At 65.4% G+C, this 16,355-nt stretch overlaps 6 protein-coding genes across 6 annotated transcripts; 3 read left to right on the plus strand and 3 right to left on the minus strand.

Annotated features, from left to right (window-relative positions):
* Window positions 1-122: 122 nt before the first annotated feature.
* AMSG_09215 (uncharacterized protein) lies at window positions 123-1,451 on the plus strand. The gene is made up of 2 exons (XM_013899159.1): window positions 123-421; window positions 816-1,451. Exons 1-2 carry the CDS (start codon window positions 143-145, stop codon window positions 1,407-1,409), a joined length of 873 nt encoding a protein of 290 aa, XP_013754613.1. The 5' UTR covers window positions 123-142; the 3' UTR covers window positions 1,410-1,451.
* On the minus strand, window positions 1,334-3,587 carry AMSG_09216 (DNA topoisomerase 6 subunit B; the record flags this gene model as incomplete). The annotated part of the gene is made up of 3 exons (XM_013899160.1): window positions 1,334-3,172; window positions 3,267-3,507; window positions 3,540-3,587. 3 exons carry the CDS (start codon window positions 3,585-3,587, stop codon window positions 1,497-1,499), a joined length of 1,965 nt encoding a protein of 654 aa, XP_013754614.1. The 3' UTR covers window positions 1,334-1,496.
* A 406-nt stretch (window positions 3,588-3,993) lies between these two features.
* Window positions 3,994-9,313, plus strand: AMSG_09217 (uncharacterized protein; the record flags this gene model as incomplete). The annotated part of the gene is made up of 2 exons (XM_013899161.1): window positions 3,994-8,037; window positions 8,479-9,313. The coding sequence occupies exons 1-2, from the start codon at window positions 4,052-4,054 to the stop codon at window positions 9,311-9,313; spliced, it is 4,821 nt and encodes a 1,606-aa protein (XP_013754615.1). The 5' UTR covers window positions 3,994-4,051.
* Window positions 9,314-9,363: 50 nt separating this feature from the next.
* AMSG_09218 (uncharacterized protein) lies at window positions 9,364-11,189 on the minus strand (the record flags this gene model as incomplete). Its single annotated transcript, XM_013899162.1, has 2 exons — window positions 9,428-11,189; window positions 9,364-9,386 (listed from the first exon to the last, which is right to left on the minus strand). The coding sequence occupies exons 1-2, from the start codon at window positions 11,031-11,033 to the stop codon at window positions 9,364-9,366; spliced, it is 1,629 nt and encodes a 542-aa protein (XP_013754616.1). The 5' UTR covers window positions 11,034-11,189.
* Window positions 11,190-11,382: 193 nt separating this feature from the next.
* On the plus strand, window positions 11,383-13,752 carry AMSG_09219 (uncharacterized protein; the record flags this gene model as incomplete). Its single annotated transcript, XM_013899163.1, has 2 exons — window positions 11,383-11,438; window positions 11,524-13,752. The coding sequence occupies 2 exons, from the start codon at window positions 11,383-11,385 to the stop codon at window positions 13,448-13,450; spliced, it is 1,983 nt and encodes a 660-aa protein (XP_013754617.1). The 3' UTR covers window positions 13,451-13,752.
* Window positions 13,490-16,290, minus strand: AMSG_09220 (replication factor C subunit 1; the record flags this gene model as incomplete). Its single annotated transcript, XM_013899164.1, has 2 exons — window positions 13,490-13,505; window positions 13,586-16,290. The coding sequence occupies 2 exons, from the start codon at window positions 16,288-16,290 to the stop codon at window positions 13,490-13,492; spliced, it is 2,721 nt and encodes a 906-aa protein (XP_013754618.1).
* Between the last annotated feature and the right edge of the window lie 65 nt (window positions 16,291-16,355).

The raw sequence follows: 16,355 nt of genomic DNA on the forward strand, positions 1-16,355 counted from the left end.
CGTAAAAATTAGTCCACCGACCCCCCCCCACCCCCCCCCCCCCCCCACCCCCCCCCTCCATTCCGACCACCGCCCCGACGGTGCAGCCGTCCCGCAGGACAAATGCTAGCCAGTGCGGTCACACCCAACTCGACCTACAGTCATGAAGCTTACTATTGCTGTGGTTTCGCTTGCACTCCTGGCGAGTCTTACGTGTGGTATGCCGCTCTTCACCCCTGCGGACTTTACCCACCATGTCTCCCTTCCTGCGCCTCATGCCTTTGACCTTTACTGGTCCGTCCTCCCCACCGCAAAGGTCGAGTTTGGCCTCGTCGCCCACACCACGGGCTGGCTCGGCCTCGGCATCTCCAACGACGGCTCCATGGCCTCTGCTGACATCGTCATCGGCGGCATCCTCGACGATGCCACCACCTACTTTTCCGTACGTTCTCCCTCCCCCCCCCCCCCTCCCCTTCCCTCCCTTCCATCCCTCCTCCCCCCCCCCCCATCAGCCACCTCTGCCTCTGCCAGCTCTTTCGCCCCTTCCCCTCCCGCCCGCCGACTGGAATTTTTGGGCTGACCAACGCCCGTACGATTATTTGTCATTGAGTTAATCGTCAGTCGAGGGAGCCCCGGGCGAGACGAGCGCAGGCGGTGGCCTCCCGCTAGTCACCCGCGAGTCGACGACCTGCCGCTTGCTGGAGTGGTGGGCAAGGTAGGCAGGGGGTAGAGAAGCAGAAAGAGGATGGTCATGGTGTGGGGCATGTGGCGCATGTCGCAGGCGTGGTTGGAGAGCGACTCACAGGCTGGTTGGCCTTGCACGGGAGTGGGTGTAGGACCGTCATGGTGACCTGTTCAATGGATTCCCCGAGGCCGACGTCAAGCAGGATTGGATGCTGACCGGCGCGTCGGAAGACAACATGCACACGTACATCAAGTTTGAGCGGAATGTCAACACTTGCGACGATGCGCAGGACAAGGTCCTTGCCACCGGCACTGTCAAGATCATCTACGCCTACACCAACAACGGTTCGGAGCCTGATGCCGCCATGACCAAGGCCTCGTTCTCGATCCACGACTTCCGCGCCTCGGCCGACGTCGACCTCATGATCCCGGCCTCGCTCACCAACGACTGCTCGAGCTCGGGCGGCAACGGCACTACCACGCCCTCCAACGGCACGTCCTCGACGGCCTCGGGCATGGGCACCGCGCCGACCTTCGACCTTCACTCGGGCAAGAACTCGGCCACCGGTGCCGTCATCATCGCCCTCATCGTCTTTGTCATCTTCACCATCGGCTTTGTCGGCGGCGTCTTCTACACCGCCGCGCCCAAGCCGGCCGTCGACGAGAACGCCGCAGAGCTCGAGCGTCGCCGCTCCGAGTTTATGGACCGGGTCACCTCGGACCGCACCCGCTCGTCCATGGCCTAACCGCGCGCCCGCCAGCCTCGTTGTGATGCAATCCACCAGCCGATAAAATGTAGTCACACACGAGTCCGCAGCTGGCGCAGTTGGAGGCTACTCGGCCCGCAGCTGAGACGAGAGCCGCAAGACGAGGCCGCGCTTGGAAAACGCGACGTCTGGCAGCGAGTCGAGCGGGACCGGGCGGAAGGAGAGCGGGACGGCCTCGGACTTGCGGGAGACGTTCTTGGCCACAAACTGAAAGGCGCCCTCGGCGTCGGCCTTGTCGATGTGGGTTCGCAGCTTGGTCTCGAGCGTGCCGACGGTGACCGCGCCCGACGCGACGGCGTCGAGGAGGGCGTCGTCGGCGGCCGAGAGCCCGCGCGGCTTCTTGGTCGCCCGCTCGTCGGCCATGGTGGCGAGCATGCCGTGCATGGCGCGCGATACGTCGGGAATAAACTTGGCGAGCTTTCGCTTGCGGTCGACCTTGGCCTTGTCGACGCCGCGGGTCGCGATCTTCTTCTTGAGCGAGATGCAGCACTTGCGGAGCGCAGCCTTGATGGCGGCCTTGATCGGCGTTGCGTCGTTGCCGATGTACTCTTTGCCGGTGCCCTTGAACGGAATGTGCGTCGAGACAATCGAGACAAAGACCCCGATCTTGTCCAGCGTCGGTCGGATCTTGTACGTGCTCCACTTGAACTCGCGCGCCGTGATCGTCGCCACATCGTTGCCGGGCTCAAAGAGGAGCGGAATGCGATTGGCGTAGCGGTAGACCGTGACCCCGGGCTCCATCGACTCGCCGCCGATCGAGACTCCGACCTCGACAATGAACGGATGGCCCTCGTACACGTGCGCCCGCTCCTGGTACGTCGCCACCAGCGTCGGCTTGATCTCCTTCTTGATGCCCAGAAACAGGTTGTACTGTCCGGCCGGCGAGAGGCAGTCGCCCGACGGCTCAGGAATTCGGATCTCGCGGAACAGCTGCAAGAGGTGGTGCCCAAACTCGGGCGGGAGCTGCGAGACCTTGGTCGCCGGATCAAGGTGCAGCTCCTCGGCGATTTTGCGCGCAAGCGCCGCCGAGACCGACGAGAACTCCGAGGTAAGAAACTTTTTGAGCGCCGTCGACGGCTTGACCTGAGCCAGCAGCTTGTCGATGAGCACCAGGTTGAGCGACCGCGGGTGGTGCTTGACCTCGACTGCCGCCCGCGGTAGTTCGGCGTTGACTCGCCGCGGGTACTGGACCTCGAACGAGGTCTCCTTGCGGACGCCGGTGTACGCAAAGCGGAACCAGGCGTACGGCGTGAGGATCGCCATCATGCGCATGTACTCAAGAATTCGCTTCTGGTACTTCCACGAGCCCTCGATGGTGACCACCAGCTTGGTCCCGCGCCACTTTTGAGTGTTCTCCAGCTGGCCTTCCTCCACCACGTGTGGCCGGTTGCGCTCGATGTCGATGTCGAGCTTGTAGTACGAGACCGTCGCCGCGCCCTCGGTCGCCGAGTACACCTCGATCGGCACGCCCGTCGACGACTTGGCCCAGATGAGCGCCATCTTGGCCCCGAGCCCAAACTTGCCGCGCGTCTGCTTCACCCCATACTTGGTCCCCGACAGCACCACCCCGAGCAGCTGTGGAATCGCCGCGTGCTCCATCCCGCTCCCGTTGTCGGTCACCGCAATCTCGTAGTACCGCGCTTTCTTGTTCGGCGTCCCGCGCGACGCCTTGCTCACCGATGCCTTGCGCACCGCACTCCCACTCGCACCGGGGCCCGGCTGGCTCGACTGGCTCGACTGTCCTGCCTCGCTCACCCCAGCGCTTCCGCCAGCTCGTTGCTCGCCCGCGAACCGCGGCGCCCCAACCGTTGCCTTTGGTGCTCCTCTCACTCTCACCACCCGTGTCGCCGCCTTTTTCCTCCTCGATCTCGACAGTGACGCCTCTCCCGAGCTCCTCACTACCGTCGGCCGCGTGTACACTCTGTGGCGGATCAACTCGGATGCCACTCTTGCCCGAATCGGTCACATTGATTCGACACGCATTGATCTGCCATTCCACGTTGGTCTCGCCGATCTCGACCACAACGGGCTCGTCGACATCGTTTTCAACTACAACGTCCCTGGCGGTGCGCTCCGTCTGGCCCTCCAGACCTCGCCCCTGTCATTTACGCGGGCCGCGGCTTTTGGCGCAGACAATGCCGCGCCCTCTGTCTGCATGGCCATCGCTCAATTCGAGGCCCATGGATGGCCGCAGATTTCACTACATCGGCTGCTGCTGGCGGGTACCCGACTTTGGCGAGTCCGTCGTCTGGCGATCCGGACCCGTGCCGCGGTACATGGAGTCTGCTGTCACCATCGTCGCGACTCCCGGCCCGACCTGGTGCACCGATAGCTCAACGCCAGCCGTCACCGTCGCTGACCTCAACCATGACATAGTCCCCGACGTCCTTCTCACATGTGCTGCAGAGGCCACCACCACGATCCTCTACGGCCAGGGCGGTGGCGTGTTCTCCCCGCCGACACCCCACACCTCGGCCTCCTCTGCGTCGGCGATTGTTGCCACTCTCGCAGCAGATTTTGACTCGGACGGCCACATCGATGTGCTCACGCTCTCTGTCGATGGCTCTCTATCTCTTCCTCTTACGCCCACTCCCATCACGACTGTTGGCAGCCCTAGGTGGATGGCCGCCGTTGATGCCAATGCCGACGGCGCTGTCGACCTGCTCATCGGCGGATCGCTTGCCACCGCTGTCCTCGTCCATCCCGCCAACGCGCCGGTCCTGCTCGACTCGCTCCCTGGCGGCATCCGCCTCCACATTGTCGGTAACTTTCGCGCTGCCACCGCCGCCGTCGACCTCGCCTTTGCCACAGCTACGCCCAACACAGTTTACGTCGCGCTTGCCAATCCAAGCTCGGTCGCCCTCCAGCACGCGTATCTCCCGCCTACAGCCCACGTCGTTTCGGCAAACCCGGTTGCGCTCACCGCTGGGCAATACGACAGCAATGCGCTTGTCGATATCGTCGTTGCCCTCGACTCGGGAGACGTCGTCGTCCTCGCCGATGGCGCAACAGGTGCTACATCTGTCCTCGCCAACTCACTCCCGTCCATCGTCGCGCTCCATCTCTTCGCCACAGAAGCTGATGGCGGCATGCTTCTTGTTTCTACTCTCACTGGCTACGTCTGGCTCTCACCGCTCGGCCGCTACCCGTTTGATGCGCCGTCAGCAGCCGCAGCCGCCAGTCTCGGCATTGGCGATCTCTCCGGCAACGGCGCACCCGACATCATCACCGCATCTCCGACAGCCCTCGCCCTCTCGCGCGGCGTCCTAGTTCTTGGGGCGGTCGACTTTGCCCAGCCAAGCCACTTGCCCGAGTGCGGCGGCGTTCCGCACTCACTGGTCTGCATTTCGGCCCGTGCCGCGGCATCGCCCACCGGCGCAACCGTCACCGTCGCGCCTCCACCTCCCGGACATCATCACCCCAGTCCCTGTCCTGTCGATGCCCACCACACCATTACCCGCGACATGACGTTGGCTGGTGGCATCATCCTTTGCGGGAGCCATGGCAGTGCTATCTTCCGTGTCGCCTCGCCGGCACATCTCACGCTTCGGGATATGTCGCTCGAGACCACCTCGACCACTCCAGCTTCTGCCATTGTCGTCGACTTGGGCGCATCCCTCTCTCTTACCAACACGTCCATCACTGGCTTCTCTGCCCATTCTGGCGCCGCGATTGCCGCATCAGGCACCGTGTCAGCCGACGCCTCAACCTTTGCCTCGTGCACCGCGCAGCAGTTTGGAGGCGCCGTCGCGCTGGACCACGGCGCCGATGCGAGCTTTGTCGACTCGGCCTTTGTGGCCAACACCGTTACCGACGCCCCGCAGTCGTATGCTTCGGGCGGAGGTGCCATTGGTGTGTTTGAAGCTGGATCACTTGCTTGCACCCACTGCACCTTTGACCGCAATGCTGCCACCGGGCTCGGTGCCGCTGGCGGCGCAATCGCCGTGCGCGCCGCCACCGCCACCACTGTCGTCATCACCGACTCGACCTTTACCTCCAACTCTGCGCCCGAAGGCTATGGCGGCGCACTCCACGTCGACCTGGCCTCAGTCTCCGCCACTGTGCTCGTACTCCGCTCGGCGTTTACCGACTCGTCGGCCGTCTTTGGCGGCACGTTTGCGGCGGCCGCCACAGGTGCACTCTCTCACTCATTTCCTGGCCATGTTGCGCCGGTCCTTCCGCCGCCTTCATCCCTCGCCTCGCTCTCGCCATCATCGCCCATCATCGCTCTTGCCAATTCGTCAATCGGCTCGTCGGCCGCGCGCTACGGCGGCATCGCCCTCTCGTGTGGCGTCGTAGTTGACCTCGCCTCGGCCAACCTCACCTCGGCAGTAGCTCGCTACAGCCAAGCTGGTGGTGTGTGGTACCAATGCCTTCCACTCTCGGCCACGCTTGCTGTCCGCACCGCCTCACTCCCGGCCACAGATCCGATTCCAACCTCGCCGCTGGCGTACGGCCCGATCTCAGCCTCGCCAGCCGCATCGCTGACCTGGTCGCGAGCCGGCGCAGCCCTTGTCGCGCCATCAGGAGTCGGGCTCGGCGACGATGGTGGCACCATCGTGCTATCCGACGCCTTTGGTCAGCTCGTCACTGACAACGCACTCACTCTCTCAGTTGGTGTTGCGTCGTCGTCAGTTGCCGCCATCGACGCTTCGGTCAGCTGGGACCCCATCGCCAATGGCTACCTGCTCAGCAGCGCTGGCCTGCAGTTGGTGGGTGGCGTGTGGCCGGCCAGTGTCGGACACTCGTTCGACCTGGTCATCTCGCTCCCGTCCGGTGCCTCCATCGCCCTCTCTGTCACCATCACAAACTGCCCACCCGGCCGTGGCGCATCGTCGACCGACACTACCCGCCCGCTGGTCTGTCAGCTCTGCCCCGACGGGACCGAGTCGAACGACGCCTCACTCGCTCCATGCTCCGCCATTCCAACTTGCTCCGGTACCGGCTTTCCCATCGACGGCGTCTGCGTGCTCTGCCCAAGCAACACCATCCGGGTCGCGGCCACCAACGCCTCGGCATCGTCAGCTCCGCCGTGCGTCTGCGCGCGCGGATTCTGGAACGCCGCCAACGCCGCCAATACGCCGTGTGAGGCCTGCCCGCGCGGCGCCATCTGCCCAGGTGGCACGGGCCCTTCTGCTTCCCCCTATGCTCGCCCAGGCTTTTACCGAGTTGCGTCTGGGGCATTTGCCGAGTGTGTGGTGGCCGACGCCTGCATCGGCTCGTCGATCTGTGGCCCAAACTACGCACCTGACTCGCTGCTGTGCAAGGACTGTGCCACTGGCGCGTATCGGCAGCAGGACGGATCATGCAAGTCCTGTCCTAACGCGGCCAGCTCGCTCATTGCACTCCTTGCTGCCGCTGTAGCACTGGCCGCAGTCGCCGCTGCAGTCTGTGGCGTCCTCGCCGTACGCCGCTTTAGCAACCGCGCTTCCGGCTCCGGAGACGACCAGGCCAAGTCCGGGCTCCGCACCCCGCACTCTCTCTCACTAGCCATTATCTTTTTGCAGGTCCTGGGCATCCTTGCTCGTGCTCCGCTCAACTGGCCTCAGCCGCCGGTCAAGCAAGTGCTCGAGGCCGCCAACGTGGCCAACATCGACATCACCTTCTTTGCTGCCGACTGTTCGGTTCCCTCGTTTGCCATCCGCTACGTCATGGCCATGCTCTTTCCGCTCGTCTTTGCCCTCATCTTGCTCGCCCTCCTGCTTATGGCACGCGCGCGGCTCCGCGCCGCTCAGGTGAGCATCGGCGACGTCGCCGCCTGGGCAACATCTTCGTTTGGCCCACTCGTGTACATCCCGCTCTCGCGCGCCGCGCTCATTTTCTTTGACTGCTCGCGCTATCCCAACGGCCGATGGTACCTCGATGCCGAGCCGAGCCTCGAGTGCTTTGCCACCACGTGGCTCGCCACGCTGCCGTTGGCGCTGGTCGGTGTGGGCGTCTACGTCGTCGCTCTCCCAGCATTCTACTCGGTCGCTCTACACAAGTGGCGCCACGCACTGGCGTCGCCGCTGGTCCAGCTCCGGTACGGATCGCTGTACTCGGTCTTTCGCCATCGCCACTACTACGCCGGCGTCCCAGTCATGATCAAGCGGCTGCTCATTGTAGTCTTTTCTGTCTTTGCCTCGAACGCCCAGTCGGTTCTCTTCTCGGGTCTCCTCGCCGTCTTTATTACCTCGATGCTGTTGCTTTCCAAGCACGCCCCGTACCGCTACCATCTACTCAACACCATCGAGATCACCCTCGACTGCTGCATCGTTGCCCTGCTCGTGGGCGGCCTCCTGTTCTGGATCGACGAGTTCCCCAACACTGCCACCTTTGTCATTTTCGTCGTCATCGTCCTCGCAGTCATCGCCTTTGCGCTTCTCACCCTCGCCATCGGCTTCCTTCGCGAGTTGCACCACAACGCGACCGTGCCATCCCGCATCCAACCGGACCTCGCCGACAGCGACGCCGATCTACTTGCCATTGTCTCCGGTCGGCTCTCCAAGCTATCGTCCGAGGCGCGGAGCCAGCTGCTTACCGCCATCGGCGCCTCTGTTGCCTCTGCCACTGACGAGCACTCCAGCACCACCTCTGTCGCCCTGCATCTCGAGCCGCTGCCCACATCGTCTTCATCGACCGGCCCCACCTCACCTCACCTCAGCGCCAGCAGTGCCGACGACACGAGCCCGCCTCCGTCACGACGCGCCGTCCTCGCTCGACGCAGCCAGCGCCGTCCGAAGACCATCACCCGCAACACGCAATCATAAAGTCCACCTCCATATTTCCGCTCCCGCCACTCTGCCCAACCAACCAGCTGACCAACAAATCGAGTCGGGCAAAGCCAGACTGACCACCTCACCGCGTGGCCCACCCCCTCCCCCCCCCCCCCCCCCCCCCCCTCCACACACATACGCACACGCCCACACACGCCCATGCTCCTACGGAGGCTCTCGACACCCGACGGCGGCGAGAAAGAGAGCGGAGATGAGGAAGCGAATCATGCTCACAGTCCACTGCACTCTCCGCGCCCTCCGTCGGCATCCCCCTCGTGGCAGCGCGGGTTGAGGCGAACGCTCGCTGTCTTTGCCTGCCATCTCTGTATCGTCTACCTCCACTCGCTGCTGCTGGCCATGAACGAAGCGCGGCCGGCGTGCGCGACGACGCCTCCGCTCGCCGACTGGATCCACCAGCCGCCGATACCTGTGCTGGCTAGCCTCACCGCCCCTCTCTACCGCCACATCGATCCGGACAAGCTGCTGATGCTCATGACCTGGGTGGTGATCGCTGTCTTTGTCGTCCACCCGGATCGGTTTCTCCTCCTCCGTCGGCTGCTTGTTCTCCATGCCACACTCTCGCTCATCCGCGGCGTTCTCATCTCGCTCACCACGCTCCCATCGCCGCATCCCGGTTGCCGCGGTCGGGTGGTCGACGACAGCTTTGCCCGCGCCGCAGAGCGCGCCGCCGCGCTCACGCTGCGCATCATGGAGATCCCGCCGCAGCTGCTCGGCCTGCGCTATGGGTACGAGCAGACATGCTGCGATCTCATCATTTCCGGCCACACCTGCGTGCTCTCGGCCAACGTTATGGTTCTCGACACCGCGCTCTCGGCCCGCTGGCTCCGCCCGGTCCTCGCTGGTGCCACCGCACTCATCGCCCTGCTCCTCATCTACCCGACCCGCCACTACTCTATCGACGTTATTATCACCCTCTATCTGGCCGCCTCTCTCGTCTTTATCTACATCACCCTCGCCGCCAAGGTCCGCACATGCGTCCGCCGTGGCGCGCACTGTCGCTGCGGGCCCTGGATCCATGCTGCGCTGAGCTTCCTGGAGCAGCCCGAGGTCTTTGCCACGCCGCCGGCCAGGCTCCGATTGAGCCTTCCGCGGCAGCTCCGGCTGTGACCGCTCACGGCGTCACAACGTCGACTGCCGCCAGAGCCCCGTCGTCGGCATCAAACACCGCACGGATCCGTGTCTCGTCGAGCCCAGAGGCACACGACCCGGGGCTCGCCTCACCGGCCATCCGGACCTGGAGCACAGCGCGGGCCGATGGCACGCCGGCCTCGTCGTCGCCCGTGAGCTCGAGGAGGAGCTCCGCCGATGCGGGGCGGACGCACCGGACCGTGACCGACGGCGGCGCCGCAGCGGTGAGCACAAACCGGAGGAGTGCAAAGCAGTGGCTCAGCTCGACACGCGCGCCCTGCAGCGGGACAACAAGCGCCGGCAGAGCGTACATGTGCGAGACAAAGGCGGTAAAGTCACCGGCAGCTAGAGCCTCGCGCATCCGCCACATCAGCGATCGCTCCATGCGGAGGCCGACGCCGGCGAGGTATGCGGTGAGCGACTTGCGAGCAAAGGCGTTGGGCGGCGCCACCGCAGCAAGTCCGCGTCGCGGCTGGAGGAACCGACCGTCGACAAGCGCCGCGGTCACGGCCGCGTTGGCCGCCCCGGCCTCGCTGAACCACGCCCCGTTGAGCACATACTCGGCCGGATGATGTTTGGCAAAGAGCGCGTCGAGGAGCGGCTCGCCGACGTCCTCGGCCCAGAACGGGAGCAGCGCCGACCGCGACAGCGCACGGCTCAGATCGTACGGGTTGAGCACCGGCGCGCCGGCGCCCCAGTGCACTCCGCCGTACCGCGCCTCGACCGTTGCTTCCAGGTCCATCGTCTGCGCCTGCGCGTCGGTGAGCGAGACGTGTGCGAGTGTGTCGAGCCCGTTCGGGTGCGCCCGCAACTCGTCCCACGTCACCCCAAACGCCGATGCCAGCTGCGGCGCCTCGGTCCAGTCGCTCATCCACTCGGTCAGCCCGAGCCGCTGCAGTGCCGACCGGTCGGCGCCCATGGCCAGTACCAGCTTGAGCGCCGGTGCGTCGGCGACAAGGCACCGCATTGTCTCAAAGAGCGTGCACATCTGCTTGGGCGTGAGCGCACGCGTGTCGGCGTCGTCGATGACAACGGCGGTGGCATGCGACGCTCGCAGCGCGTCCTTCAGCACCGCCATCTCGGTCGGCCACGGAATGTCTGCCCCTAGCCGCCAGACCAGGACGGCGCCAGGCGGCTCGTCACTGTCGCCGGCCCCACTGCTGCCGCCGACTCCCGCCACCGCGCGTGCCAACGTCGTCTTGCCCCAGCCCTGCGGGCGAATGACATAGCCAGCCCCGCGCATCGACAGCAGCGCCTTTGCGTGGGCCGACTTGTCGATCACAAACCCATCGGCTGCGGTCGCAGCCGCCGGTGGCTCCCACGGCGTGTAGCCGGTCGACTGGACACGGATCGACGCCTGCGCTGGTGCCGCATCTCCGCCCGATCTTCCGCCTGGGCTTCTGCTGGAGCTCTCCACGCCATTCGCCCACGTCATTCGGATGACCTTCTTCCTCGCCGCCGCCATGCATCGGAACACTTGGCCCTTGCCGCGCTCCTCGGCCTCCCACAGTTCGGCCGAGCTGACCCCTCCCGCTACCGGATCCGCCTCTCTTCCAACAGTAGCGCCATCGGAGCGAAGACCGCTGCTCTGCTGGCCGTCAGCAGCCACTCGTCGTGCCGCCCGTAGCCCTCCCAGTCGCTCACGAAGGAGATGCGAGGCAGCACGGAGCCAGCCGCTGACGCCTGCCGGACGCGTCATGGGCCGAGGGGATGGAGATGGAGGTGGAGGTGGCGATAGGGATAGGGGTGAAGATGGGCCAAAGTGGGTATGGGTGGTTGTGGTGGGTGTGGTGTGGTGGAGGTTCGGAGGGGGGAGGGTGGTTGGGGATGGCGTAGGGGAGAACGCAAGCAGCCGAGTCAAGTGGTGGCTCTGCTGGCGTTTGGCGGTCGACAACCGACTCGTGCCCGTCTCCCCTCGCTCACCACCCACCGGCCGCTACTCGTCACCCGCCGCCATCAATAACCTCTTGTTCAGTTAATCGTGGTGCCAACTCCCCCAACCCCCGGACCACCCCACTCTCCGCCGCCCTCCCCACACACACACACACATGGCAGTGGCCGTGGTGGTCCAGGACGACTCTGGCACCACACTGTTTACAGTGACGTACGCTACCGCCCCTACCCCCTACCCCCTACCCCCTCCCCCCCCACCCCCCCCCCCCTCCCCACACTCACCCCCATCCATACAGACGACCTGGGCTCGAACACCGACATGCGGTGGCACTCGGCGAGGACTTTGGACGGACCATGGGAACAATGCGGGCAGAGGAGTTTGCCAATGGCCTCAAGGCGAGCCAGCCTAATTTTCGGGCAGGTCAAATGGATCTTTTCCCTGACCATCGTGCCGACTATCTCCTTGTTCATCGCGTCTATGCTGTGGTCATCTCGCAGACGACAGACAATGTCTTTGCCGCATCGCGCCTGTTGGCAGACTCGGCTGCCTTGCTCAAAGCCGTGTGCAAGTCGGATCAGGTCACGCCTGCCGATCTCCGCCGTCGCTACGCTGTTGTCCATCTTGCTCTTGTCGAGCTGCTGGCAGACTCACCGCTGGTGCCGGCGGTCGAGGCGGCGGCGGGCTCGTCCAAGGCGCTGGGGAGCTTGTTCGACGAAGACGACGTGGCCAAGCTGGCCGCCAGTGTTGACGATGCGGCATCCGATGCCGCTCGCGTCGTCCACAACGACTGGGCCGCCGCGCTCCCTGCCGCGCTCCTCCACTCTGCCAACGTGGACGCGGCCAAGCGGCTGCACATTACGCTGCCGACTTCAGTTGCCGCTGCCGCTGCCTCGCCCGAGCGCCATCGCTCGCGGTTCGACGCTTTTGGCCCCTCGTTTGCTCCACCCATGCCTGCCGCCTCGCCGCTAGAGACACCCAAGGTCAAGGTCGCGTCCGCCTCGACTCTCTTTCTCCACCGCCCCGGCGCGCTCCTCTCCCCGTCACTTGCTCGGACGGCGGATGCCTCGCCGCCTGGTGCCCGCCAGCTCGCCGAGGCCACCGCAGTAGCCGCCGCTGCCATCCCGCAGCGGGCACCGCCGCCCGACGCCCACGCCCCGCCGCTAGTCCCGCTCCCGACCACCGCTCAAACGACCTCGGGCTCGCACTCAGACCTCGGCTCCGACTCGGACCCGGGCTCCAACTCAGCCGTGCCGCCGCCGCAGCCACGGTTCGAGCTTCCGCCGGGCGTCGGGTTTTCGCTCGCGCCGGCGCCGCTGCCCCACTCGACCTCACCGGATGAGCCCGAGACGGCTTCGCCAGATAGCGATTGTGACGACAACGCCTCGTCGCGGGGCCCGCTCCGGTTCCAGTCGGGCGACACTGAGGTCGGCCTCGACACCGACTCGGGATGGTCGTCCGACGGTGAGGCGGCGCCGGTCCTGGCGTTGGCAGTTGACGAGGTTGTCCACGCCAAGTGGGCCGGGTCCGGCGACGAGCCGGCCAAGGTCATGCTTGTGGGCGAGCTCTCGCTGACGGCAACGGCTGGACCAGGCAAGGGACCTGTCTTGCTCGCCGGCCTTCGCGTCGCCTTTCCGTCGCCCGCCGCCGAGCTGCTGGGCCGGATCCTGCCGAACCCCAAGGCGCTGGTGGCCGAGGAAGGAAGCCAGTCCGCCTTTGTCGTGCCAGCCGGCACCACAGTCGCGCCTGACACCCGTGTCGTTCTCCTCAAATACCAGGTGGCGGCAGGGCCAGCTGCCGCGGCGCTCCCGCTTGGCCTCAAGGTCTCTGCCCGGATGCTCGATGCCAGCCACGGCGCCGCCATCCTCAGCTACACCACGCCGGCGCTCGGCACGGCTAGACTCGCGTCGTGCAGCTTTAAGCTCTCGGCGTCGGCACCCATGGTCGCGCCGCAGTCCAAGCCGGCGCCGACGACGACGACCGCTGCGACGCTGCAGTACGAGCTCCCGGTCCCGCCACCGCCCGGCACCGCGGCGCGGATTCTGGTCAAGTTTGGCTGTGACAAGCTGCCGGGCCTCAACTTTAGCGCAGCGTTTACCACCGACGGGGTCGGCCCGCTCGCACAAGGCTTTGCAATCGACGTCCGACTGCCACCCGGTGCCGATGGCAACCGGGAAGTGGCTTGGCGGGGCGAGGCCGGCAAGTACTTGGCGGCGCTCGGGTGAGAAGCTGGTAGACTCAATCAGCGCTTCTTGGTCGGGCGGTCAAAGTCGAACGGATCTGGCTCGGCGCGGGCGCGCTTGCGCGAGATGGTGTCGTCGTCCTCGCCGTCGCCAACAGCAAGGATGTTTGCCAGCGACGAGTTTGCGTCGTCGTCGTCGTCGTCGTCCGAGAGCGGGAGGACAGGCTTGGGCGCCTTCTTCCCGTCCGACTTGCCGCCCTTGTACACGGCTTTTGTGGTCGCGGCAGTGGTGTACGGCAGGGCGAGGGATGCGGCGCGCTTCTTGTAGGCGCGGGTAAAGGCGGCTTTGGTCTTGCCAGAGATGGACGAGGTGGTAGCCTTGAGCTTCGGCGAGCGAGCGGCGAGCTCCATGATGTTCGACCAGTCGTCGCGAGTAAGATAGTAGTAGGCCATGCGCTCGATCATGGCGTCGACGCCGGTCTCGTGGGCGAGCGGGAGGGCGAGGAGCGAGGCGAGAGTAGGCAGGTAGTCGCAGACGACGGCATCGGGCGAGGCCGAGATGCGGAGGCGCATGTGGATGGTGAGCTCACGGTTGAGGCGCGAGAGGCGAGTGGCCTTGGAGTACTTGCCAAGCCAGGCGGAGAAGGCAGGGCGATGCATGTGTCCATGCATGTAAAAGCCCGGTACGGCGCAGGAGAGGACGGCGTGGATGGGCATGTACTTCCACGACTGGACCGAGCGGGCGCGGGTCTCGAGGATGTCTGCGTAGGCGATGGCGTCGGCAGAGCGCTTCATCATGTCGCAGGTCCGGATCGGGTTGCCCGGCTGGGCCTGGAACGGGCGGGTTGACAGGTAGTTCTCCTGGACAAGGAGCGGGACGAGCGACGGGTCGCCAAAGTACGCGTTGAGGCAGCCCATGGCGCCGAGCGCTCGAAAGTTGTCGCCCTTGAGAAAGTCCTCCATGAGCTGGAACGGGCCGCGGTCGATGTTCTTCCCGCCTGTGGCGAGCGTCTTTTGCACCGTCTCGTAGTTGACAATCTGGGCGTCGACAGCCCACATCTGCATGAGATTGAGGATCTGCCGGATGTCGGCGCCGGTCTGCGCAACGAGCGAGTCGACGGCGGCCGGCTCGAGGGCGAGGCCCTCGGCGGCGGCGATGGAGACGACCCGGTGCTTGATCTGCGCCGCGGTCGGGCGCTGGAACGGGAGCAGGTACGTGTGGTTCTTGAACGTCCGCATCTTGGGCGACGCCGCGTCGTTGCACATGCAGATGATGGGAACCTTGGTGGTCTTGATGATGGCGGCCAGCTCGGCGAGGCCGCCACGGTCGCCGGACGACATACCGTCGACCTCGTCCATGATGAGCACATGCTTCTTGGTCTCCCGTGCCGTGCTCGCACCGCCAAAGAACTGATGCATGGTCTTGTTCTCGGTGAGGCTCTTGACGTGCGCCCGGAGCGAGGTCTTCGACCGCGTGTCCGATGCGTTGAACTCGATCGGGTGGAAGCCGGCGGCACGGGCAACCAGCAGCGCGGCCGACGTCTTTCCGATGCCGGGTTGGCCCGAGAGGAGGACCGCCCGCGACTTGAGCGGAACAGGCTTACCGCTCGAGTTCTTGATCTTGACTGCCACGCCTGAGCGGAAGGCGGTGTGCCAGTTGGCCAGCCACAGCGAGAGGTTCTCGATCTTGGTCGTGTTGCCCACCAAGTCGCCCACCGTCTGCGGCGCGTACTTGACCGTCCATAGCTGGCTCGACGGATCGACGGCAGCCTTGGCCGTGGCCGGGAGCGAGGTCGGGCGTGCAGCCGAGGTCGGGGCAGATGCCCGGCTCGCCAACGCCTGTGCCGCCTTGCTTGTCTTGGCCTTGGTCGTCTTGGACGGCGCGTACGCCTGCTCGGGCAAGGTGGGATACCAGGCAAAGAAGTCGTCCTCAGAGAGGATAGTCACGTTCTGCGCCTTGGCCTTCTTGAGCTTGGCCTCGCCGGGAGCCTCGCCGATGACCAGGTAGTGGAGCTTCTTGGTCACCGACTTGGCCGGCTTGCCGCCGTAGCGAAGGACAAGGTCGTGGAAGGCATTTCGCTCGAGGGCGCGCAGCTGGCCGGTGACGCAAATGTGCAAGCCCTGCATACAGTACGGTTTGCCCTTGGGAACGCCGGCCTTGTCCAGCACCACCGTCTCGTCAAATGACGCCGTCACGCCCACATCCGAGAACTTGGGCGCGCCCGCCGCCACCACATCAATCGTCGACTTGGGAGGCGGGAGCAGGTTCGGCGGCGCCGATTGGGTTGTCTTGGGCGCGGGTGGCTTGGCTGTGGGTGGCTTGAATGCCTGATGCTTGGCTGCTGTCGGCTTGGCTGTCTGAGGCTTGGTTGCTGCCGGCTTGGCTGTCTGAGGCTTGGTTGCTGCCGGCTTGGCTGTCTGAGGCTTGGCTGCTGCCGGCTTGGATGTCTGAGGCTTGGCTGCTGCCGGCTTGGGTGCAGGCTTGGCTGAAGATGGCAACGGCGATGGCGATGCTGATGACGCTTTCGGAGCGATGCGGACCGGCGGGCGTGCCTTACCTGTTGACGGTGGACGCGATGAGCCCGGGATGATGGGCGCTGATCTCGGCCCGACGGGAACGATAGAGATGGGCACAGCCTTCCGCTTTTGCTTGTTGGCGGACTTTGCCATAGGCGCAGTGGCAACAACCTTTGGCGGCGGAGCCATAAAGTCGTCATCGGAGGACGAGTCGAGGACGATGGGACGCCGGGAAGCGGTAGTCGGGGTAGCGGTGGCGGTGGCGGTGGCGGTGGCGATGGCGGTGTTCGGCGTGGCAGTAGGCTTGGGCTTGGGCTTGGGCTTGGACTGGGGTTTGGGCTTGGGCTTGCTCCCGCCTCCGCCCATGAATGAACGGATGTCCTGGTGGAGAGGGAGGGGGAGGGGATGGGGTGTGGGCGTGAGTGTGGGGG

Source organism: Thecamonas trahens, assembly GCF_000142905.1.
Source record: "Thecamonas trahens ATCC 50062 unplaced genomic scaffold supercont1.47, whole genome shotgun sequence".
In the NCBI taxonomy this organism is placed as follows: domain Eukaryota; order Apusomonadida; family Apusomonadidae; genus Thecamonas; species Thecamonas trahens.